The 25,983-nt window shown below is 36.6% G+C and overlaps 1 protein-coding gene across 1 annotated transcript in view; it reads left to right on the plus strand.

Moving 5' to 3' along the window:
* Positions 1 to 18,841, plus strand: part of LOC145269140 (uncharacterized) — a 39,944-nt gene extending 21,103 nt beyond the window's left edge. The window contains exons 5-6 of the mRNA XM_080124747.1: positions 5,343 to 5,434; positions 15,549 to 18,841. Coding sequence (XP_079980873.1) covers positions 5,343 to 5,434; positions 15,549 to 16,918 — 1,462 coding nt within the window. The 3' untranslated portion in view covers positions 16,919 to 18,841. The remainder of the gene's footprint in view (positions 1 to 5,342; positions 5,435 to 15,548) is intronic.
* Positions 18,842 to 25,983: the final 7,142 nt, after the last annotated feature.

Consider the following 25,983-nt stretch of genomic DNA (forward strand, 5'->3'; position numbering starts at 1 on the left):
AATATTGTCCGATACTATTTTTCACCTTTTACAAATAATGGTGCTGCTCTGCTTGTTAAGCCATAGTCGACAAATCGATTTTGAAATATATCCTTTTAAGAAAAAACAATATTCCTTCTTTAATTCTCATGTCGTCAATAGTAATCTATCCAAAAATCACACTTTCATTTTTTTATGTATATTTTACAAAAATAAGTAATACGTGATTAAATTTTGCATTAGTATTTTTTAAGTGTCTGTCTGTGTACATTTCACTACCAAATAACTCTGTCAATTTTTCAGTCTACAGACTCGAAATTTTATATACAGGGTAGTGAGATTTGGAAAAATCTTTGTAATCCGTTTTCGGCCAGAAATTTGGCTGTTAAGGGGTCAAAGTTCAACGATTTGACCTTTGAGAACTCTACCAAACTTCTCCGCCAATTTTGGGTATAGACACTTGAAATTGTAGATAAAGGTTCCTTGGACATGGATGTAACTTAATAACTTGAGTACTCATGCAGAGAGTGATCCGTGCTGAAATAACGTTATTATTAAAAAAGCCATTCTTAACATGGGGGAGGGGAGGGTGTTTTGTACCTATTCTGTACTTTAACCTTACAATTGAATAAAAAAAAACATATCATAAAACTTTAATTAAACGTGGAAGTACGATTTGAAAAATATCGTGGATCACTCTCTGCATTAGTACCATAACTTGATTTGAGCCCAAAACAGTAAATGTTAAAGTGTCATAATAGGTGTCATAAAAAAAATTTGACCTCTGTGGTCTCTACCAAATTACTCAGACAATTTCTGGTCTATACATTTGAAATTTTACATAAAGGGTATTCAGAGATAGGGCAAGCTTTTTAATTGGTTTGGGTCGAAAATTTGAGCTACAAATATATAAATGTTTGCATGTCTGCCTAAAACTTTCAACAGAGGCAACGGATTTTCACAAGATCAGTATCGTTTTAAAGCTCGACGCTTCAAACAACAAATACTTCAGTATCGGAAATTGACTAAAAACATTAATTTCTTCACTCTCAACTGGGCATTTTTCTACAGATTTTCGCCGATATTTTCAAAAGTCACCCCATCTTTTCGATTGTCTAGCCTTAGTTTAAACCTACACCACTTCTGGTTTGATGGTGGTCGTAACAGCAAAGACGTCACGTTTTTCTCCGTTCTTTTCCTCCTTCATGGTATGGGTTTGAGCCTGCTTTCCTACTACCACTTTTTTTTTTTTTTTTTGCTCACCACACACCTCCAAACACCCAGGCAACACCGGGCACCCATGCTAGTATTTATTAATTCCTTTATATTATTAGAAAAATAGAATACACTGTTTTTAATTGTTTTTTTTTAATTAGAATACAATGCTGTGGATCTGTTTTAGTATTATAAATGTACTAGCAGTTCCGCCTGGCTTTGCTCGGGCCCTATGTACTTTTCATACCTTTACATGCCTATGTATATATTAAAAAGTGTGAATATGTACGGTAATGCCTTTCTATATAATAGTTTTCCTTAACTGCTATATAGAAAGTTGGTAAAGACTGCAGACGTCAATTTATTTTTAACTTTGACCCCAATTTTAACCCCTTAGCATTCTATTTGAGCCCTTATTTGGGCTCAAATAGAATTATATGGTTAGATCCTTGTCCAAATAACCTATATCTAAAATTTCAAGTGTTTGGACCCAAAATTGGTGGAGGAATTTGGTAGAGTTCTCAAAGGTCAAATCATTGAACTTTGACCCCTTAACAGCAAAATTTATGGCCGATAACCAATTAAAAAGATTTTCCCAAATCTCAATACCCCTTATGCCAAATTTCGAGTCTGTAGACCAGAAATTGACACAGTTATTTGGTAGGAAAATGTACACAGACCCACAGACAGACACTTTCACTGTTCTAGATATACTTGGAGTTCAGCCCGGCTTTGCCCGAGCCCTATGTATGCTTAATAACTTTGTATGCATATGTATATATATATTAAGAAGTCTGTACTTATCTACAGGTAACCTACATTTAAAATTTCTAGTGTTTGGACCAAAAATTGGTGGAGGAATTTGGTAGAGTTCTCAAAGGTCAAATCATTGAACTTTGACCTCTTAACAACAAAATTTCTGGCCAAAATCCGATTAAAAAGATTTTCCCAAATCTCAATAACCCTTTTGTTAAATCTCGAGTCTGTAGACTAAAAATTGACAGAGTAGTATGCTAGGGAAATGTGCACGCACACATAGACAGTATTACTTTAATAAATATAATAGATAGATAAATTCACAATTAATCTCAAACCCAAAATTATTTGCTACTAATTTACTATTATTCTTAAATCAAAACTTATTTATTATTAATTCACTAATAATTTCAACCCAAAATTATTTGATATTAATTTACTATTGTACTCAACTCCACACTTATTAAATATTAATTCACTATTAATCGCAAACCAACAAAATATTTGCTATTAATTTACTATTGTTCTCAACTCCAAACTTATTTACGAATAATTCACTATTAATCTGAAACGCAAAATTATTTGATAAAAATTTACTGTTACTCAAAACTTATTTACACTTAATTCACCGAAATTATTTGTTATTAATTTACTATGGTTCTCGACCCCAAACATTCAACTAATAATTCACTATTAATCTCCAACCCAAAATTATTTGCTATTAAATTACTATTACTCTCAACATCAAGCTTATTTACTACTTGCCCGGCTTTGCTCATGGTCTATGTACTGTTCATAACTTGCTCTACGTGTGAATACACTTTATTATGTAAGATTTCAAATGTTTAGACCAAAATTTGTCTGAGTAATTTTGTAGAGACCACAGAAGTCAATTTATTTTACATTTGACCCATATTTTGACCTCTTAACATTTATTGTTTTAGTTTCAAATCAAAACACCAAGTTTTACCCATATCAAAGTTACCTACATTTAAAATTTCAAGTCTTTAGAACCAAAATTGGCAGAGAAATTTAGAATCTGCAAAGGTCAAATCTTTAAACTTTGACCTTTGAAAGCAAAATTTTCGCCTCAAAACTGATTAAAATGCTTGCCAAATGTCTGAATACTTGTTATGTATAAATTTCAAATGTTTAGACACAAAGTTGGCTGAGTAGTTTGCTAGACACTGCAAAGGTCAAATCTTTTGAACTTTGACCTTTTGGCAGCTCAAATTTTCGACCCAAACCGATTAAAAAGCTTGCTCTATATCTAAATACACTTTATGTAAAATTTCAAATGTGTAGACTAGAAATTTGCTGAGTAATTTGGTAGAGACCGCAGAGATCAATTTTTTTTTACTTTAACCCCTTAATATTTATTTTTGTTGGCTCTAATTGAATTAAAAAGTTTGATCCATGTCAAAGTAACCTACATTTAAAATTTCACGTGTTTAGACCCAAAATTGACGGAGGAGTTTGGTAGAGTTTTCAAATATCAAATCGTTGAACTTTGACTTCTCGACAGCCAAATTTTTGGCCAAAAACCAATTGAAAAGATTTTCCTAAATCTCAATATCTCTTATGTCAAATCTTGAGTCTCTAGACCGAAAATTGACAGAGTTATTTGGTAGGGAAATGTACACAGACACACACAGAGACCTTTTCACTTTTATAGATAGATAGAAAGATAGATAGATTAATTCACTATTAATCTCACACCCAAAATTATTTGCTATTAATTTACTATTTTCTCAACACCAAACTTATTTGCTATTAATTCACTATTAATCTTAAACCCAATATTATTTAATATTTATTTACTATTTTCCCAACTCCAAACGTATTTACTATTAATTCACTATTAATCTCAAACCCAAAATTATTTGTTATTAATTTTATTTTCTTAACTCCAAACTTATTTACTTATAATTCACTATCAATCTTAAACCTAAAGTTACATACATTTAAAATTTCAAGTCTTTAGACCTAAATTGGAGGAGGAATTTGGTAGAATCTACAAAGGCCAACTCTTTAAACTTTGACCTTTCTGCAGCCAAATTTTCGCCCCAAAACATTAAAATGCTTGCCGCATGTCTGAATACGCGTTATATACAATTTCAAATGTTTAGACCCAAAATTTTCTGAGTAGTTTGCTGGAAATCTTTTGAACTTTGACCCCTTGGTAGCTCAAATTTTTGACTCAAACCGATTGAAAAGCTTGCCCTATCTCTGAATTCTCTTTATGTAAAATTTCAAATGTTTAAACCAGAAATTTGCTGATTAATTTGGCAGACACCGTAAAAGTTAATTTTTTTTTAAACTTTGACCCCAATTTTGAACCCTTTACATTTAGTTTTTGGGATTCAAATCAAATCATAAAGTTAGATCCATGTCCAAGTAAACTACATTTTAAATTTCAAGTGTTCAGACCTAAAATTGATGGAGGAGTTTGGCAGTTTTCAAAGGTCAAATTATCGAACTTTGATGCCTTGACAGCGAAAAACAGATTAAAACAATTTTCCCGAAACTCAATACCCTTTATGTCAAATCTCAAGTCTCTAGACCGAAAATTGACAGAGTTATTTGATAGGGCAATGTACACAGGCACACAGACATTTTCACTTTTATAGATATATAGATTAATAGTATTAAATAGTTTATGTAAATAGGTTACACATTAGGTTAGGAGATAAATCATAATCAATTATTCTTGACTAATTTCCTAACTATTTTTTATTTCACATAATGCTTATATGTTATTTTCATTTTGAATTAACAAAAACAAACAAACACAATGTTTTTAACTTAGAAAAAAAAAGTAAAGTTATATTTTAAATGTACTATTTTTAAATTACTTCAAAAACAGTTTTTAACGGAAGTTAATTTTTTTAGTTCTAAATCACAGATAGAAACGTAAAAAAACTATCATGATTTTAAAAACCCACGGATGAAGACAAGTACATGATGTAAGAGCAGTCAAAACAGAACGTGATAGTCGAGCATCACTCATAAATATAATCATGACTAAAACGAATAACAATCGTTTAGCATTGCTTAGATTGTGTTGATTTCTTTTTTGTTTTAATTTAATTTGACCAATTTCTGCTGTTGAAATACTTATATAGATCAGCACTTATTGTCGAACATTTTCCAACACCACAGTTAGAAAGTAGATTAGAGTTGGGTGGGGTCTAAAGTCACGACCCCAACTCTGTCAGTAATCAAGTAATTCTTGTTTAAACTATACGGTTAACCAGTAAATGTAAAACTAACAAGTAAAGGTTCCTTAGAAGTTTAACCTTCATCTGAACACTTTTTAACCTTCTGGAAAGAAGTGATGCTTTTAAATAACTGGGAACTAAATACATAATCAAATCACTTTTTTCCAGCAGGTGGAATAAAACTAGAGCCAAACACTTGATTCAGTTTCCGAAAGTCAAAGAAAAAGCAGACCTTCCTTCAATCACCAACCTTCTCATTACATGTAAGTCATTTTAACTTATTTTTCTCACATAATGCTCATTTGGTATAATCTAGCAAGTGGATATATGAACATATACAAATTGTGAGCACAAAAAATTATACGTTGTGAAATGAAAAAAACCCAAAAAACCTCTATTTTATTTTGTTGCATTGTTTTTGTTTATTGACTTTTTTTGTAATTATTATTTTTAGTGATAATTTTGTGTAGATTGTTGTATTTCATATAATTTATTTCAGTTTTATCAATTTACTAGCCTGGGCGCCCAGCATTGCCCGGGTGTTTGGAGGTGTGTGTTGAGCAAAAAAGAAAAAAGTGATAGTAGGCTGGCAGGCTTGAACCCGTACTGCAAAGGAGGGAAAAAACATGTAAAAAAAAGGTTATGTCTTTGCCATTGGATCTATTGCCAAACCAGAAGTGGCGAAGATTTAAATTAAGGCTAGTCAATCGAAAAATGGGGATGACTTTCAAAAATACCAGTGAAAAAAGCGACCCCTCCTTGTAGAACAATGCCCAGTTGAGGATGAAGGAATTATTGTTTTTAGCCAATTTTTCGATATTTGTCATTCAAAGGGTCGAGCTTCAAAATGATACTGATCTCATTAAAATCCTTCGCCTATGTCAAAATCTTTAGTCAGATACATACATACGTACATACATACATACAAACAGAACAGGTGAGATTTATATAATAGATTATTTATTTTTTGTTTTCAATGTGATTTGTTTTAGACTTTGTGTCTTGATCTATGGAATTTAAAGAATGGTTAACCGATCAGTGGTTAGTAACAACTTTTGGTTGGTAGCTTTATTTTGGAAAATGATATAAGGTATATATCAAATGATATAATGTATATATCGAATGATATAATGTATATATCGAATGATATAATGTATATATCGAATGATATAATGTATATATCTCAAATGATATAACGTATATCTCAAATGATATAACATATATATCAAATGATATAACGCATATATCAAATGATATAACGTATATATCAAAAATTTGGATTTGAGTTGATCTCAAGTTTTGGGTTTATATTACAATTCACAGACATACAAAATAGTGGTCAAAAATACCAACAAATACAACAAATAAAAGATAAATTACGCTTCTATCTATCTGAAAAGTTTTTAGTGGTTTTACTCACTTTAAAATGTTTAATAAGTTCAAAAATCATACAGATGCAAACAAGACAAATGTCGACAAGCTGATGGTTAAATACATGAAGTTTGGAGAATTGAGCTAAAACTAAAATAATTATATAAAATACTGTAAGAAAAGGGTTGTAAGGGTTTCTAACAGTGTTTTAAAAACCGCAAGAACTTTCTTGTCAAGAGAGTAAAGAGCAAGTCATCCTGAAAATGACCATTAGCATATTGCAAGGTGTGTTGTCACTTTCACATCATTCAGTTTCATGTTCATAGATTCGAATTGATAACATGCATGCAACTCCCTGTTTCTGCACGGTTTTGCTGTTGCCACAGCGCAATGCATACGCAAAGACCATTGTTTCGTTTTCATCGATTAATGGCGTAATTTCATCTTACTGTTCTCATGTGATGTAAGTGTGGCTCAGTTATTCATCGTGTATTTATTGCCCAAATAACAAGTTTTATAAATGGCAACTTTTACGAGTTAAATGATAATATCTACACAATGCTAATTCTCTTTACCTTCAGTTTATGTAATACTAGCAGTACCTGCTAACTGGCGTTGCCTGGTAGAAGCCTGCCCCCCTTCCTTGAAAAAGTTAAAGTTTTGTTTTTGTTGTTGTTGCCCAACCACCAACCTTCCCATGTTATGTATGGCTTCTGGAATAGACACCCCAAATCCTTATGGAAAGAATGGCTATCGGAATGTCAAAAACGGGTGGAGAGAGTTGATGTAGTAAGGGTATTGAGTAGCTCCCAGCTGTATAAAAAAATAAAAAATAGCAGCGAGGGAGAGAAGAGAAAAAAATTAAATGCAGTAGGCAGTGAAGAGAGGGGGGCAAAAGTTAAGGTTTTTTCATTTCATTTCAATAAAAGAATAAATAAAACGCAAAGGAAACAATGAAACTCTTTTAATTCGATCATTAAAAAACCTAAGTAAAAGGAAAAAACATGAAATGTTACATGTAACGAAAATAAGGAAACACCCGTTACCCGGGTATGTAGAGGTGGTGTTTTAAGGATATTGAACAAGTGTGAGGCGTCATAAAACAAGGGAAATAGAAAAAGAGATATAAACATAAAAATCAATTAGAAGCAAAGAAAAAATCTCATAAATTGTGAAAATATTAAACATTTAATGGGAAAGAAAAAGAAAACAATCCATTACTTTGGCGTGAACGACTTGGCCCTTATACCCACTTGTCCATGGCGACGTAATCAAAATAACATCACGTTTTTTCTAGTTAAAAAGAACGCTGGTTGCCGAAGTATGTTAAAAAGGAATGATTGTTTTGCAACTCTCACTGAATTTATTGTGTTTTTATTAAAGAAAGTAAAGAAATATGTTATCATACATTTATAAATAATCCCCCCCGTGCCCAGCAAAAAAAAGAAGCAGAAAATAAAAGAAATGTGGATTAGTTATTAATCGTTTACTAAGAGATCAGTTCATTTTAACATCGCTTAATATAGGACTCTCAAACCAGATATGATGTAAAGAAATCTGTGACGTAATTGGTTTAATGTGAAAATATGTAAATAATATTAATCCAAGCAATGGGAAAATGGCATGTGTAACTTGTTAATGTTATAGTTAATTTTGGTAAACAGTTTGTAAAGTAGAGGAAAAGTGGAAATAGGAAAGTATAAATGATTTTAAACAATGCATGACGATTGAATGACCGTAGTATTTTTTATTTTTTGTATGATTGTGTTTAATCCGGAATAATAGAATGTCATAGTGTCAGCCAATGAGAATAGGTGGAATATAATGGGGAAGAAATCATTATTTTAGGATAGTGAAATGTAATGGCAGTTGAAAGTGTATGAGTGTTTAATCCAGTTAATAAAGGTGTCAGGTCAATATAGTTATAATGGTTTAGTTACCCAGTTTTGAGTAGGGGAGTGTGGGGACTTTTCTGTTAGTGGGGGAAATACGAACTGCTTTGTCTACAGATCTTGGCAATTGTGATGGTGTCACTTGTAGGAAGTAAGATTGCATTTTATTATTACGAATAAATATGTCTGAAACGGCATTCAAAAGTTACATAATATGGTGGGTAAAAGTTTAGACAGAATAAATTTGTATGTGGCATCTGTTATTGCAAACTTACCGTAATTTGGTCCAGAGGGAAATATTATTTACAGGATTAATATTTGTAAGAAAAAAAATGTAAGGAAAAATTAAAGATGGCGCCCGACTCTCTCTTTAACACGGTAAGATATCCTCAACACGGCACAAGAAGCAACAGCCACACGATTCCCCAGCCAACTCAATCGTCACTCCCCACGTCTTTCCCCTCACCCGCTTTTATCGTCGTTCTAGGCCGGCTAAATTTGCATATTCCGAGAATTCGTGTGACTTTGCGAGACATCATACTTTACAAAAGACGGCGGTCGCCATCTTGGTCCCTCTTTTCTATTTTTGGTCGGTAACGCTGAGCTGGTCTCGAGGTAAGTCTTTTTCCCCTCATCTGTCTCTCCCACGTACCCACACAACACGCAAACACGCGGGCGCTTATCTCCTGGATGCACGTTACACTTCCCCCTGATCTGATGATCACATAGAGAGCACTGGGGGGGGTGGCCTTTTAGTGCGTGTGCTTCTGCGAAGAGGTACATTCACTGTTTCAGATTTGGGCTCTGGATCTGGTTCCGCCTCATCAGATGAAGTATCGCTATCAGTCTCTGGAAGGGGCTCACTGAATCCGTGCATCGGCAGCTCATCGCTAGACGCTTCACTGCTTTCTTCTGTAGTTGTATGACGCACCTCGGTAGCTGGGCGAAGATCTCGCACATGTCGTGGGGTTCCATCGACCAAAACAGACTGCTGGCTAATCACTCCAGATATGTGTCCTCGCTTAAACTTGTCGGTGCACCGATTTCCTGGAGGCCGCACCCACACTGGATCTCCCACTTCATATCTGTTATATGTTCCCTTGTCGGTTGGCTGCGTAGTGTTGATTCCCTTCACTCCGACTCGGTACGTGTAAATAGCATTCGCAGGTGCGGTTGAAGGGGACGTCCCGTCCTTTGGCGTAATGTTGTACCAATATGTTGCTTCCGCAATAGTACATCGCTTCCTGGCAGCAATTCTCTTGATGCTGCGATGGCTTCTTTCAGCAATGCCATTTCCTGATGGCACATGCGCACATCGCAACCGTAGACGGACGCCCCACTCATCTAACAACTGCCGGACTTGCTGGCTACAAAACGCTGCATCATTGTCAGTCAGGAGCTCTTCCGGCGCACCTCGCTCAAAAAAAATGGATGATAGGTGGTGAACAACATTTGCTGAATCCTGTCTGGTCATCTGCCACCACACCGCAAATCTCGTAGGCCCGCAATCAATGAGAGTTAGAAAGGGCTTGCCACTGTAATGGGTAATATCCATGGCCAGCCGCTGCCACACACTCTCAACTTCCAAGCGACCCTTCTGCCATCGCTCTGGTGCAGGATCAATTGACTGGCAAGCCTCACAATTTCTGACGATCTGTCTGACATCCATCTTGGTCACTGCTGGGTATGCATGCCTCACAAAATAAAGGGTCCTCTTGATACCCTGATGTCCGCTCTGTGCATGAATTTTTTGTATTTGACATGGGTCGATTGCAACTGCACAAGATCGAGCAGTAATCTCCATTCCCATCTTCACGGCTTCATACCATTTGTGAGGTACACGGGTCAGTTGGTCAGCACGATTACAATGTGATGGCACCAGAGTGACGCTCAGTGATAGCCCATACTCAGATACCAGGTTTTTTAGCGTGTCTAGCCTTCTCCGTATTAACATTTCGCTTGCTGCCTTGGTACGGATTCGTGTCCGTCCTGAAAGTGTGTCAGACACCCAGTGGTAGACACAGAGAGAATCTGTGTACAAGGTCAACTTCTTAGACTGCCACTGCAGGGCCAGATTTACCCCCTTTACAACAGCGTCCAGCTCTGCCAGGTTGATATGCTGAGAATCTGTTACGGGCCGCAGCCAACACGCATCCTCGAACACGTTTCCTCCTTGCTCCAACGATACTCCCAACGCCAAAGAACTGGCATCAACCCACACACCTACGTTGTCTCCGTTAACACACCACCGCCCACAGGCAGGGTCCTTCTTGTTCACTCTCTCCAGTGTCTCCTTAATCATCAGAGTTAGTAGGACATCATCGGATATGTCATCCCAACCCGTGGTTGTTAAATTTGCTCTGCGTTTAATCACACCAACAGCTGCGCGGAGCCAGCCACAGACCGGTAAGTGACCAACAAGTTTTCCACACCAAGAAAAAACGGTCCGCCTTGTAACGAGGTTGGGGATGCTTGGAATTTCACTGCCACGCCTCCATTGTAGGGTGCCATCCTCTTCATAAACATCCAATCCCAATACACGTGCTCCTTCCCTTAAACGTTCGGGATTCTTGCATTCCAGACCAAACTGAGCCAACTTTTCTTTGACACACGACGCAGACTGTACATCTTCATTGACGTATACGTCATCAATGTAAGCTGACGTTGAGTCCCTCATGGGCTTTTCTTGGGACAATACTGTGTTGACAATAGTCTTCATGATCTGTGGTGCCACATTTAGGCCGAAGCCAAGGCGTGTAAGGCAGTACCTCTGCCCCTGGAACCAAACTGTCTGGAACGGCCACAACGTCTCATCAACTCGCACCTGTAAATAGGCTTTTCGTAAATCCAATATTGAGACATTAGTGCCTTTCTGATGCCATTCCCTCAACTTACTGGCGCATACGTCAGCATTGGCAGTGTAGGCTTCAATATGCTTGTTAAGCTCCCTATAGTCCAGCACGGGCCGTACTTTCGACTTGTTATGCTGGACTACTGCCATCAAGGGTATTAGACCCTTCGGAGGCCCAAGCTTGTCCTCAGGGTAGGGGATTAACCAGCCATCTTGGATCCATGCCTTTAGTTCCCTTTCGTATTCTGCTCGGGCCTCACTGGGTATAGGGTACTCTGCAACCCCATTCTTGAGTTTAGTCGGTGCCATTCCCTCGGTCCACTTCCAAGATGCAATCCAGGTCCTCTTGCGCGAGTCGTAGTCCACTGTAAAATCCGGCCGATCGATATGGAGCGCTGCACACACTGGGGCCTCTAAGAATCGCACCTTTCCATCTCGATCAATTGCGACTCCCCCCAGCGCCTTGATGGCATCGTATCCGAGCAACAGGTCAAACCCCAGGAGATTTCCTTGGGTCACGAGCACATTGATCTTAGTGGCTGCACCGGTGTCCGTGTAGATCTTGACAGTTCCAGCTCCACAGCATGTCTGGGTCTCGCCTCCTATCGTGGTGACTTTGATCTTCCTCTTAGTCCAACTTGGACACAGCCTGGTGCTCACTATAGTATGCGAACAGCCTGAGTCGAGAAGTGCTGAGCAGGGTATCCTGTTTACGTAGACGGTTATTACTGGTTGCGCCTTGTTCAAATTTTGCTCGGGGAGCAGGGCGGCGCTGACGTCCTCTCCCCTGATACGTTTCCCGCACAGTTTTGGGCTAGATGCCCCAAACCGCCACACTTAAAACAGCGCACACGCCCCCTGTTGGTGCAATTCCTTGCAAAATGTCCGCGTCGGCCGCAGCGAAAACATTTCCCATTGCTTGCAGGGTTCTGATTCGGAATCTCCCGAGCGCCAATCTGGCCTGTCTGTGTCGCCATCACAACTGGTTCCCCCAGGTCCTCCTCATCTTTGATGATGGCTCGAGCACGTTCCATCAAGTGTTCCATGGTCGTTGTTGAAACGCTGGTTGAGGCTCTCAGTAGCTGCTTCACCCGAGTGGGAAGGCCTGCCACAAACGCGTACGCGGGCGTCCGCTCCGACACCCCTCCACCGAACAGAACTGCGAGTTTCTTTAACTCAGCGAAGAAAACGTCCACGCTTTCCTCCGGTAGAAGTTTTCGGGAAGCAAATTTTTCATAGGCCGTACAAGGATCCATGGCAAATGCCTTGTACAGCGCAGCTTTAATTGCGGTGACATCTCCCTTTTCGGCAGCACTGAGTTGCTGATATACACTCAAGGCACCCCCAGCCAATCTCAGGGGAATTACAGTGTGTACCCTTTTCACCTCACAAAGGTCGCACGTCAGCTCGACCCTTTCAACCCAGTCGACGATGGACGTTGACCCGTCAAACTCGGGTATGAGCTTTAAGTCAAATTTCGACTCGGTCATAGTCCTAGAGGCCAAATGGCCGAGATAGCTTGTAAGAAAAAAAATGTAAGGAAAAATTAAAGATGGCGCCCGACTCTCTCTTTAACACGGTAAGATATCCTCAACACGGCACAAGAAACAACAGCCACACGATTCCCCAGCCAACTCAATCGTCACTCCCCACGTCTTTCCCCTCACCCGCTTTTATCGTCGTTCTAGGCCGGCTAAATTTGCATATTCCGAGAATTCGTGTGACTTTGCGAGACATCATACTTTACAAAAGACGGCGGTCGCCATCTTGGTCCCTCTTTTCTATTTTTGGTCGGTAACGCTGAGCTGGTCTCGAGGTAAGTCTTTTTCCCCTCATCCGTCTCTCCCACGTACCCACACAACACGCAAACACGCGGGCGCTTATCTCCTGGATGCACGTTACAATATTCCTTCACAAGCATTTGAATAGCCTAACGTTTTAATGCAGACAGTATTGATAATGGCTCTTGCATTTTTCTTTTATTAATGCCTCTATTGTAGGAAGCCAACTTATAGTATGCTCATAGTGTATTTCGTTGTTTGACTAATTTACGTTTTGCCCTTAAATCAAACATTGTTTTTCTCAACATAGGTTGTACCTGAATCTGTTTTACTTATTTGGGGATTTCTTGCTTTTCAGCTGATGCTGAACCTTGATTTTCTTAGAAGTCAGCACACTGACAATAGAGATCCAGTCATTATTGTCCATTGTTTTTATATAAAGCAATTTGCACAGAAATACAAATATTTGGAGGGAGAAGAATTTAGCAAAAGTAAAATTCATAAATGATGTTGGACCACATCTCATTAATGTTGCCAAGTTTATGGATTTTTGTTTGTTAATGGAACCATTGAACTAATATTTCATCGATTTACAAACACAAAACATACAATTCGATCTCTGTGTCATCATTGGATATTGATATCCTTTTTGGAAACCAATCTTTTTCGAATTTTAGTTTCACACTTGGACCTTTACAGATTGGTTAATAGGCAATTTACTTGTTTCTTTATTTTTTATTTGTTGTGTGTATTCATTATTTCCTCGTCAGAAGATTTGAACGGTTGTGACAAAGTATTCATTTTTTACAGTGTGCAAAGTACTATATATTTTCTGTAGTATTTTTTCATATTTATAGGCCATTTTAATCTTTTAAAAATATAAATAAAAATTTTCTGAATTGACTTTGGTTAGATTGAACTTACCTTCATTTTCTCAAATAAAGATTCTAAATGATATCTGATTTTCTTTAAATTTTCTTAATTTTTTGAGATGAGGATAAGTTATTCATATTATTTTGATTATTGGACTACTGTTCTCATCTGGACTGTCATTTTACCAAATTTTCAATTGATGTAACCTTTGACCTTCTTCAGGTGTGTCTTGTCGAACTCAATAATGTTTCTGTCGAACTCGGCAATTTGGACGAAATTTTGAACAGAATTCTTTATTTACTTCACACTCTCACTCCATCCTCCATGACAGGATTGAGGTCTTAAGTAATTTGCAAGTGTATTTTTCGGTCGCCCACATTAAGAATTGAACCTTCACCTTTCAAGAGAATATTATTTTTACAAAAAAAAAACACTTCACCACAAGCCCAAAAGATCTAAATAATACAAATAACCGTTTTTATTTGTTATTAATAAGATATTGTTTGGTGTATTATATTTGTTATCTGTCTTCAGTTAAGTTTTTCTTTCATTTTCTGAACCAATTACTTTCAATGTAATTTTGTTTTAATGAATTGTGTTTTCATTATTTTTTTAATTTGTTGTGATTATTTTGTTTTCTAGTTGGATTTCTTTTTGGATTTGTTTTCTAGTTGGATTTGACAGCTGTTTATACAATCGATTGTTTCAAAACGTCAAAAAGGTTTATCCCAATTAACTTGTTACATGAGACTTGTGAATTGAAAACGTGAGTGACTGTAGTCTTTCTATCTATATATCTTCTATTTTATATTCTTATTTCTCGTATGAAATAAAAAAAATTTCCCCCCACTCTCTCTTGTTATTTTTACTGTGATAGAGAAGAATCACTTGGTATTTTCTTTTTATGTATGATAGCAAGTCATCCAACTTTCAGTCCACAAGATCAATTAATAATATTGATAATAATAGATCAATAATAATAGATTTAATTAATAATAGATCAATTAATAAAAACATTTTTTCATAAGCGTTTGATGCTTGAAAACCTTTTTAGAGAAATTTATCTTACTGAGGATTTAGTCGTGTCTTTCCATACCCAAGGCAAACAGATTTTTTAAAAGATACGTCCAGATTGCACAGATACCCTAAGCTAACAAACCTAGATTTAAATAAACTTTTTTGCAGTCACAATAACAGTGGACCTGGAAAACGAAGCTATCAAACCTAACATATAATATAGTGATATGGGACAATCAGAAGAAAGAAGCAACCTTAGTAGAAGTTAGTGTAACCGATGATGATGCTGGGTTAAAGAGAGCCGAGATAGAAAACAACAAAAGAATGTGCTTATGTATGACATGAAAATTAAAATCTAATGAAAATCTTTCTAATTCTAGTTATTTTAGGAGCACTCATAAAAATTTTTTTAAACCTACCTTGCACATATACACAGTGAACCAAGTGCAAGTGAGGTAACTCAATTGCACTTAAAGGGATAGAATTATAGAAAGATTTTTAAACTTGGCATTTATGTTACAAAGAGAAATTGGGTTTCTTTTTAAAATAACATTGCTTGCATGACTTCTAATCTGTTTTTATTAATTTACAGATATAATGGCTAAAACAACAAAACAAACAGAAATGGCCTGTTCATTATGTGCATCTTCATTCAATGAAAAATGGAAGTTGAATAGACACATGCGTATTCATACGGGAGAGAAACCATTTAGTTGTGTAATATGTGGTTCTTCATTTTCTGAAAAATCAAGTTTGACTCAACACATGCGTAGACACACTGGCGAAAAACCATTTTCATGTGAAGTATGCGGGTCTTCATTTTCACAAAAATCAAATTTGACAAGTCATATGCGTATACACAGTGGAGAGAAACCATTTTCTTGTGAAATATGTGGATCTTCATTTGCTCACAGAAGTACTTTGAAAAAACATATGATCATACACACTGGAGAGAAAACATTCTGCTGTGAAATTTGTGGATCTTATTTTGCTCATCAATCAAATGTGACTGCACACATGCGAGTACACAGTGGGGAAAAGCCATATTCTTGTGAAATATGTGGATATTCTTTTTCTTCTAAAGGAAGTTTGAAAAATCATGTTCGTATACACACTGGCGAAAAACCATATACGTGCGAAATATGCAAATCTTCATTTTCTCAGCAATCCACCTTAAAAGAACACACACGTTTACACACAGGCGACAGGCCATTTTCTTGCGAAATATGTGGATCTTCTTTTTCGCATAAATCAAGGCTGACACAGCATATGATGACACATTCTGAAAAAAAACAATTTACATGCAAAATATGCCAATCGTTATTTTCTTCTCAATCGAGCTTAAAGGAGCATATGCGTATACACACAGGTGACAAACCATTTATTTGTGAAATATGCGGATTTTCATTTTCTAAAAAATCCAGGTTAACAACACACATGTTTGTGCATACTGGAAACAAACCATTTAAATGCGAAATATGTGGTTCAGCATTTTCTCAGAAGTCTACATTGAATGTGCACAAACGTATTCACTCGGGGGAAAAACGTTTTTCCTGTGACATTTGTGGATCTTTATTTTCTCGTAAGTACAGATTAACAATACACACGCGTATGCATACAGGGGAGAAACCGTTTTCTTGTGAAATATGTCGATCTTCATTTACTGATCAATCACGGTTGACCATGCACATGCGTATACACACTGGAGAAAAACCATTTAGTTGTGATATATGTGGATCTTCATTTGCTAAGAAATCGAATTTAAAAAATCATGTCCGTATACACACTGGGGAGAAACCATTTTGTTGTCAAATATGCAGAGTTTCATTTTCTCAGAAATCCAGTTTAAAAGTACACACACGTCTACACTCGGGCCAGAAACCATTTTCATGTGAGATATGTGCGTCTTCGTTTACTTACAAATCAACTTTGACAAGACACATGCTTATGCACACTCAATAAGTCTCATACACCATCCACTATCACTATGACTATGACTATGCAATTCCCACAGCTGAGTTAAACAGAGCAGAGAAGGAACACATAAGACCTATGTTTTATGTATGACTTGAAAAGAAACTGTAATCTTAGGCAGACTTTCATCATTCCAGTAATTATAAGAGCCACTTCACCATCATTACACATTTAACATTTTATGTCAATATCTACATTATTCCTGTTTTCATTGTTAAACTTACCTACAAACGGACTTTATTATGCATTAAATATTTTATATCAAATATTGGGATATTCCTTTCCCAATATTTGATATGCCAATCCATTAACTTCATTTTGCATTTAACAATTATTTTTTATCAAATATTTACATTATGCCTTTTCTCAATTGTAGACAGGCTAACCCATCAAATTCATTATACATTTAACATTTATTTTATCTACTATCTAAATTTTGCCTTTCTCAATTGTTGACCCATCAATTTTATTGTACATTTAACATTTATTTCATATCAAATATTCAAATTTTGCCATTTTAATTGTTGACTCACCAACCCATTAACGTCATTACACATTTAACATGTTATATTTAATACCTACAGTATGGCTTTTCAAATTTCGACTCTTCAACCATTTGTGTTCCTAAACTTGAAAGTTTCATAAAATACGGCTTAACTTGAACCTTAAAAAAATTTTTGATTCTTTTGACTACAGCTCGAGAATCCCCTAAAACTCGAGAATCTCCACAAAATTTTAAATGGAACCCATGACTATAATTTAAAGAAAAGTGCCTGTAACATCAACTATAAGCGATACATATAAAGAGCAGATGGATAGTTTAGTTTTAAAAACCTCCATCCAAACAATTATCCAGGGGATCTGGACCAAAAACTCATCAGAATTTGTATACCATTTTTGTGGAAAAAATTTAAAGACTATGTTATCCATATGATATCACGATAATATTCAGGAGTGACCTGAGACTCTGAAAGCATTTGTGTGAATCCCCTCCCCCTGGAAAATAATTACTGAAAACAGTGTGCTTGAGTTTCTATGTAAACGTGGCAAACTTGACAAAAGGTGAGACATGTCGCTCACAAAAAGTGAGGTTAGAAGAACATAGAAAAGCCTTAATACATTGAGAGATTGAAAAGTATGGTTGATCACTTCTGGAGGGAAAAAGAAACCAATCTATTGAACAAAATAAAAATTATAGGCAGGAAAGAATGGTGGAGAGGAAGATGACTCCACCAGTAAAGAACAGAGAAAAGCAGAGTAATTTTGTTTATTATTAATTAGTACCATTTATGGAGAGTCAATTTATATGCTACTAATAGGTACAAGAAAAAATGGACGAATAAAGACAGAGACCTAGTTTTGAAAGCTGATTTATCGTAATATTTTTGTAGGTTCCCGACTACTTTTGGATTGTATTTGAAAAATTAGAGACTAAAGTTAATTTCTTAAAGAAAAAAAATATTTGTACACGTGAAAAAAAAGTTTTGAAAAATGTAACCAATTCAGCTAAATTTTGAAGTTAAATAAATTAATTGTAAAAATCTTTTAAAGATAAATATTAGTTTTCTGTGTCTATTTCAAAGATAATTAGTAAAGCAGAGTTCTAAGATAATGAATTAAATTTAAAAAAACTTGTTTGTACAAAAAACAGCTTAATTAGATAAAAAAAAAACGAGGGATTCTGCCTTTTGCAAAATCGTAACACGGATTATACAGAAGAACAAAATTTCAGCAAGTTGAAACGCTGTTTGAAAATGTTGTCATGTAATTCAAAGGAGAGAAGGAGTGGTAGTTTTTTTCCCCCAGATGTGTATCCGTACATTCCTATCCTGAACGTTTGTATCATTTTTACCATTTTTAATGTAATTATTTTTCTATGTTCCTGTTTTGAAATTAAATTTTTTTAAATTATTTTTTAAGATTATTTAAAAAGTATGTAACACCGAACGTTTCACATTCATGCAAGCAAGGAAGATATTAAAATCTTGCATACAAAAATTATGCAAAATCTGTAATTTACAAAAAAGGAGAAATATTTTTTTGCGGTTATAATGTTTTTGTGTGAGAATATTAAATAAATAGTGCTTAATTCAATGATAATATTGATAGTTCGAGAAATTAATTTTTCTTTGAGTTATATTGAATTCATTAATATGAACTTTAGGAGCTTTTTTCGTAATGTTCCGGTAAAAATTAATTTTTTTTAATTGTTATTTATTTTATTTTTTATTAAAGTTATGAAACTTTATTTTCATAAAAAAAGCAAAAATATATTCATTCATTTTTTTTAATGCTGAAAGCCAAAAGTTTAGTAACGGTATTTTTTGTTAAAACAAAATTATACATTTTCACTGAGATTTAAATAAAAATAATGGGGTCAATATATTATGTGATAATTATTGATAAATACAGAAAATTTCATTAAAATTGATTAATTTCCTGACTTTTTGGTGATTTTTTTTGTGTAAAGTGAGGGATCAAAATGTTTATACCTTTTGAGAATCGGCATTCATTTTGCACGTATCTAACTACTAGGGATGCAGCGATGGTTATCATTCCATTTTCTGAGTTTGTGTTTCTGATAATTATTTTTACAGGAAATATCTCAGCTTTATTATGCATTATGTATTTATTATTATGCAGGAGGTGATTGAACGTACCACCTGTCTGATTTCAGCAGAGTGTTACGTTAAGTAACCAATACTTACCATCAAGTTGCCGTCATACCAGAAAGATGAAAATATACAGTCGTCGAAGCTTCTTGATCTGTATATCAGTTTTTTTCAAATTTTGTTTGGAGTAACCAATGAAGTAGCAAGTTTCCAACAAGTCATCGACGATATCATCAAACAAGACCTACAAGGAACCTTGACAACATTATGCGGAGAAAATCAAGCTAAGCTTGATGTGAACTGTAAGGAAGTATTGACTGATATTGAATGAAAACAAGTGTCACTACTCTCTCACCTCTGTAACCTTCTTTAGATAGACTATAAGCAAAGGTCCAGTAAAACCTCAATCTGACAGGCTCAAAGGATGATAGACTTGTCTGCCCCTTAATATTTTCCTTCTCTTCGATGAGCTATGGGAATGTTCTTCCACTATTTCAAGTGGATATAAAACTTCCCCAAGGAATTACATTCCCTAAGTAGAATTATCAACTTTCCTTTTACTAAGAGACAAATAAACGCCTTTAGATATCTGAGGAAAGAAATTGCTAAATCGTCCCTTGAAGTCATAATTCTTCTTTCCTTTTTGATGATTCAGAACACGCCATCACTGCCTTTTTGATCTCTGGGCCTGTGGCCTCCTCCACATGAACTGAGTAAAAGCATTCTGCAGTTAAAAAGAAGCAATCCAAAACTAACCACATTTACTGGGAATGTCAGTCTCTTTTATGTTCGACTCCAAAGCAAAATTAAAAATGAGAAAATCACAAGATGCAAGCTAAAGCAACATTGCTTATAGCTCTGGTAAACAAAATGATGCTGCAGACGAATTTATTCTTCTACTAGCACTGCGTGCATGAAGACTTATGCCACCCGGGGGTAACCAGAATAAAACATTTTGTGAGGAGCAAGAATCTGATATATTCTGTGGAAGATATGATACCGTAAAAAAACCTGCCAATTTTGTTGCGAAGTAAAATCTAGGTTTCTTAAGTAGCACTTAAAAGTGATAACCATTTGAAAGAATTATTGTGGATTTCTATTACCATCGAATTCTCGCAATCGGTATTGTTTCATGTGTGAGAATGCCCACGGATAAAATATAACATAAAACCAGTCGTTATGTTTACTCGGCAACCATCTTTATTTAATCTCCTCTTACACTGGTCACCTCCAAGGGGCGTTACTCCAAACGGTGTAACACCTGTTGCTGTTCATGCAACATCTTCACTTTTTTCAAAGAAAGGAGAAAACAACAAAAAAAAAACGTCTGAACGGAATTAAAATAAAATATATATAAAAAAGTAACCTAGGCATTCATTGGGCAAACTACTCTCCTGCCTAACAGGGATTATTCTGCCCTTCCCTACTTTATTTCGCATAGTCCCTGAATTTCACAGGATTTCTCACTACTCTTCCCGACCGTGTTGTCCATAGGCTTGCTTTTGTTTGTTCGGGGCTTGATATCATTGGGGGTGGTGTCGGTTTAACTCCCTCTCCCAATTCACCTTCATACCCAGGTTGGCCTGTGTCATCTCTCTCTTCTATGCCGTTACCTTCATTCCTGACTATTTCGCTCTGCACTCCGCATGGCTGGTGAATCAACGATGTAAGTGGGGGTGCTTTCTGCAGTTTTTTTCGAGTTGACCCTATTCCGTCGATATAGCTCCCCATTCACTTTTAAATTGTATGACCGCTCATCCAGTCTCTCCCATACAATTGCCTTCTTCCACTCTCTCTGACCCTTTATGTGGGGTTTCATCCGTACTACATCTCCAGGGTGTAACGGTTGAAGTGGTTTCACTTTGTGGTTAAAAAAACTGTTCTTGTCTCCTGCTGTCTCGTTTGACACATTTTTTGAGGTTTTTGGCCAATTCTGGTCTGAGTAACTCCTCTCTAGTTGGGAGAAGCGTTTTTGGTCTCCTTGACATCAGTTTCTGAGCTGGTGATAAGACACCCTTAGATGGTATATTCCTATGATCCAACATTACTAGGTATGGATCAGCCTTATCCTCCATCGCTTTCCGGAAAAGGTTCTTTGCCATTTTTACTGCAGATTCCACTTTCCCATTCGCCTTGCTATTGTATGGACTGACAGGTGTATGTATAAAACACCACTTTTTAGCAAAGGTGGAAAATTCCTGGCTGCTAAACTGAGGCCCATTATCAGTTACCACCTAATCTGGTATTCCATGTCGTGCAAAATGATGTTTCAGTTTGGTTACTACTGTCTTAACTTCTGTATTTTGAAGATGATCAATTTCCCAGAAGTTGCTCATGTAATCCACAGTACAAAGATAGTCTCTATCTGTAAACTTAAACAGGTCCACTCCTACTTTCGCCCAGGGTCTGTCAGGAACTTCATGAGCCATTAATGGTTTGGCTGGATTGGCTACTTCGTATTTTCTGCATGTGGGGCATTTTGAAACATAGTCTCTGATCTCACTGTTCATGTTTGGCCAATGCAAACATTCTCTTGCCCTTCTGCAACATCCTTCTATTCCTAGGTGTGTAGAATGCAGCTTTTCCTTCAGTATAGCCTGCTGGGTAATTGGAACCACTACACGATTTTCCTGAAAATTAACCCATCTTGTACAGTCATTTCATTTCGTATACCAAAAAACGGTCTCACCTCTGGGTCAAGATGTATTTTTTCGTCTGGCCATCCCTCCACAATTACTTGCTGCAACTGCTGCATGCTTCGGTCTTCTTTTGTGGCTGAGCGCAGTTCAAGCAGCCTCCTCTCTGTTACAGGAATGTATTCAGCTTCCTTGACATCATCTTCATTGTCCATATCTTCGCTGTTCACTCCATGGATATATGCTCTTGATAGCGTGTCTGCAAGGAACATCTTCCTACCTAGATGGTACAGAATGGTAGCATCATAAGCCTGTAATCGCATCCGCATATTTTGCAGTCGTTTGGGGCATTTTCCCAACCCTTTTTTCATGATAGTTTCTAATGGCCTCTGATCGGTCAGTACCGTTATCTGTCGATTAAACGTATATTGATGAAACCGTTCGGTAGCAATGACTACTGCTAGCAGTTCTTTTTCAATTTGCGCATATCGGGTTTCTGTGTCAGTCAGCGCATGGCTGATATAGGCTAGAGGTTGACCTTCCTGCAGTAGTGCAGCCCCATACCCTTCTCACTTGCATCACATTGAATGACTAAAGGTTTGTTGGGTTCATAGTATTTCAATACTGGTGCCTCACTCACTAATTTTTTCAAAAGCTCTTTCATGAATTTGGGGCCACGTCCATAGCACATCTGCCTTCACTAAATTCCGAATTGGGGCCATCATGTCGGAAATATGTGGCAGAAACTTTGCCAAGTAGTTCACAAATCCAGCAAATCTTTGCACGCCTTTAACATCTGTTGGGCATGGCATCTCTTTTATAGCTTTTACCTTCTCAGGGTCAGGAAGTAACCCATCACTGGTTATTGTGTGACATAGGAAAGATATAGATGTTTGTCGTAGGTTCAATTTTCCAGCATTCAATCGAATCCCACGATCACAGCATCTCTGCAACAGTTTTCTCAGTTTTTTTCATGATCAGCTGTTGCTTCCTCCATTGTTTTACCTTTCCCAATCACCAGAAGATCATCTGCTTTGTTGATCACACCCTCTAAATCCCATACATTGTTAAAGAGAGCCTTTTGAAATATCTCTGGAGCTGGAGTAATCCCAAATGGTAAAACCTTCCACCGAAACCGACCAAAATGGCGTGGTAAATGTAGTCAAATGACTGTTGACTTCATCCAATTTCAAATGCCGAAGTCCATCTTGTAAATCCAGGGTGGAAAATACTTTGCTGCCAGCCAGTTCTGGCAGCAAATCATCCAATGTAGGTAGTTGGAAATGTTCCCTTTTCAAAGCCTTATTTAGTTGTCTTGGGTCTATGCAAATCCTTAGATTTCCATTTTTCTTCATCACCAATGCCAATGCACTTAGCCATGGAGTTGGCTCATTTACTGGTTCAATAACTTTTTTTTAACCAGTTTCTCCAATTCAACTTTTAATTTGTCTTTCAGTGCGACTGGCACTCTTCGTGCTGCAGCTACATTTGGTGTTACTGCTGTATCCACCTCCAAATGTACCGCTCCAGGTAACTGACCCAATTCCTCCTTAAATACATCTCTGAACTCGTTTATAATGCTGTCAGAGTTCTGGCTGCTAGATTCATCCACTTGGGAAATTTTGGTTATCATTTTGAACTGGTCCTGGTTGATTGTGATGAGTGCCATCTTCTGAATTGCATTTGCTCCCAGTAAAGGATTGTAAATGCTCTTTTACAATGACAAACTTTACTGCATATTTTTGTCCAGTTTTGGGATTTATCATGTTGACTCGACACTCTCCCAATGGCTTCACTTCTGTTCCATTCCACATGATCAGTGTCTTATTTGAAGGCTCCAGTGTTTTCCCCCATTACATGCTTCTCATTCAATATGTTTACTGATGCTCCACTGTCAAGCTGAAAAATAATTGGCTTTCCTTTTCCACTCGGTTCACTCTCTCAAGCCTTAGGATACTGGCTTGTAACGTAGCATTTTCAGACAGCTTACAAATGTCTATACATCTTTGTAAATCCAGCTGTATTATTTTAAGTAACTCGACTTGTGTATGAGGGTTACGTATTCCCAGCACTTGATCTCTGAGTACTGAGGAAACGCTATTGTCACAAAAATTACATGTTTTTACTAACGTCTGAAGTGCTGTAATAAAAAATTCCACGGTCTCCGTTTCTCCTTGCTTTCTCGTGTGAACAACATAACGCTCGTAAGTTTCATTTGTTTCCTCTATAGCATATTTATCAAACGCCTGAATAATTTCCGTAGGCGTTCTTTCATCTTCGGGCGTTGAAAAGTGAAACCCGTAGTACACTTTCAAAGCATCATCCCCTAACGTATAAAACAAAAGTGCAGTTTGATATTGTATCGACTGGGTTGTCAGATACGTAATAATAGCATAATTGTGCCATTTCAGCTTTAATAGCTTCCAATTCTCTGTCAGATTCTGCTCCATACAAAGGGGTGGTGGTGGTCTTATGCCAGCGACCGGTCTGTTTATTGCACTCATGTCTCCTTCCGACATTTTTTTTTCCTCCTCACCACCTCGTGGCGTCGTAATTTTCACACCGAAAAATTAAACGTTACTTATCTGTTTTTTCTTTCTTTTTCTGCTACCTTTCCATCGTTTTGTTTTTTCTTCTCTTTATTGTACATCCCACCGCCATCACCATGTTTCATGTGTGAGAATGCCCACGGATAAAATATAACATAAAACCAGTCGTTGTATTTACCCGGCAACCATCTTTATTTAATCTCCTCTTACACCGGTCACCTCCAATAGGCGTTACTCCAAACGGTGTAACACCTGTTGCTGTTCATGCAACAGGTGTAACTCAAAAGCAGAGATTAGTTATATCGCTTAGTTATTATTGATTTTCTTGTAATGGCGTTTCATAAATAAAACATGGTTTACCTTTCTCTCATCTTATCTGATGGACCCCATAATGGAACATGCTGTAAGAAATCAGGTTATAAACACACACTTATACCAAAAATGAAGCCAATTTAAATAATGAATTAGCCGTTACATTGGTTATTTTCTCCATGATAATTTTTAAAAAAAAATGAAGCCGTGTGCAGCTGCTAATCAAAAAGGTAAGATTTTTATGCCATGAAATATAAAAAGATTTTTATGCCATGAAATATAAAAAGATTTTTATGCCATGAAATATAAAAAGATTTTTATGCCATGAAATATAAAAAGATTCAGCATCGATACTTCATCTCACATTCTTCAAGCAAAAATAGATTGGTCCTGCAAAAATCTTGCAAAAGTCAATGGACAGATTTTTCGTTAAGTAAAGCTGAATTTTGAAGGTTCCATGCGTGATGTTGACGCCAGTCTCGAGTTTAGATAACTTTAAGTATGATTGGATATCGAGGGACAAGAAATAAGTGACACATTAGTTTTTCGACATTTATCTAATCACTGCAGAATTTTTTAATTACAACGGCAATGATCTGACAATAACAAAAGCACTTGGCATAGTAGAGGCAGAGGAGGCGACTTGTAAGCAAGGTGAAGCTATATGTATCCCAGCAGAAGAGATTAGCACACATGCAATTCAGGGAAAGAACAATTATAGCCCAACAACTAACAGGTGTTTACTGGTATAAGAGCTCAAATCCAAGTGTATCCGAAATTATAGAATAGTTGGCTGTGATCGATCCACACGAGGACAAGGTTGGTTGGTCGTTCTAGGTCCTTCACCTTCAATACGAGATGACCTTTAGACTTGATGTTGGTGGTCCTGCAATTTAAAACACCTTAACACTGGACCCCCCCCCCCCGCCACTCGAAAAAAAAAA

The sequence above is a fragment of the Euprymna scolopes genome, chromosome 45 (assembly GCF_053919585.1).
Source record: "Euprymna scolopes isolate OS-2025 chromosome 45, ASM5391958v1, whole genome shotgun sequence".
NCBI classification, from domain to species: domain Eukaryota; kingdom Metazoa; phylum Mollusca; class Cephalopoda; order Sepiida; family Sepiolidae; genus Euprymna; species Euprymna scolopes.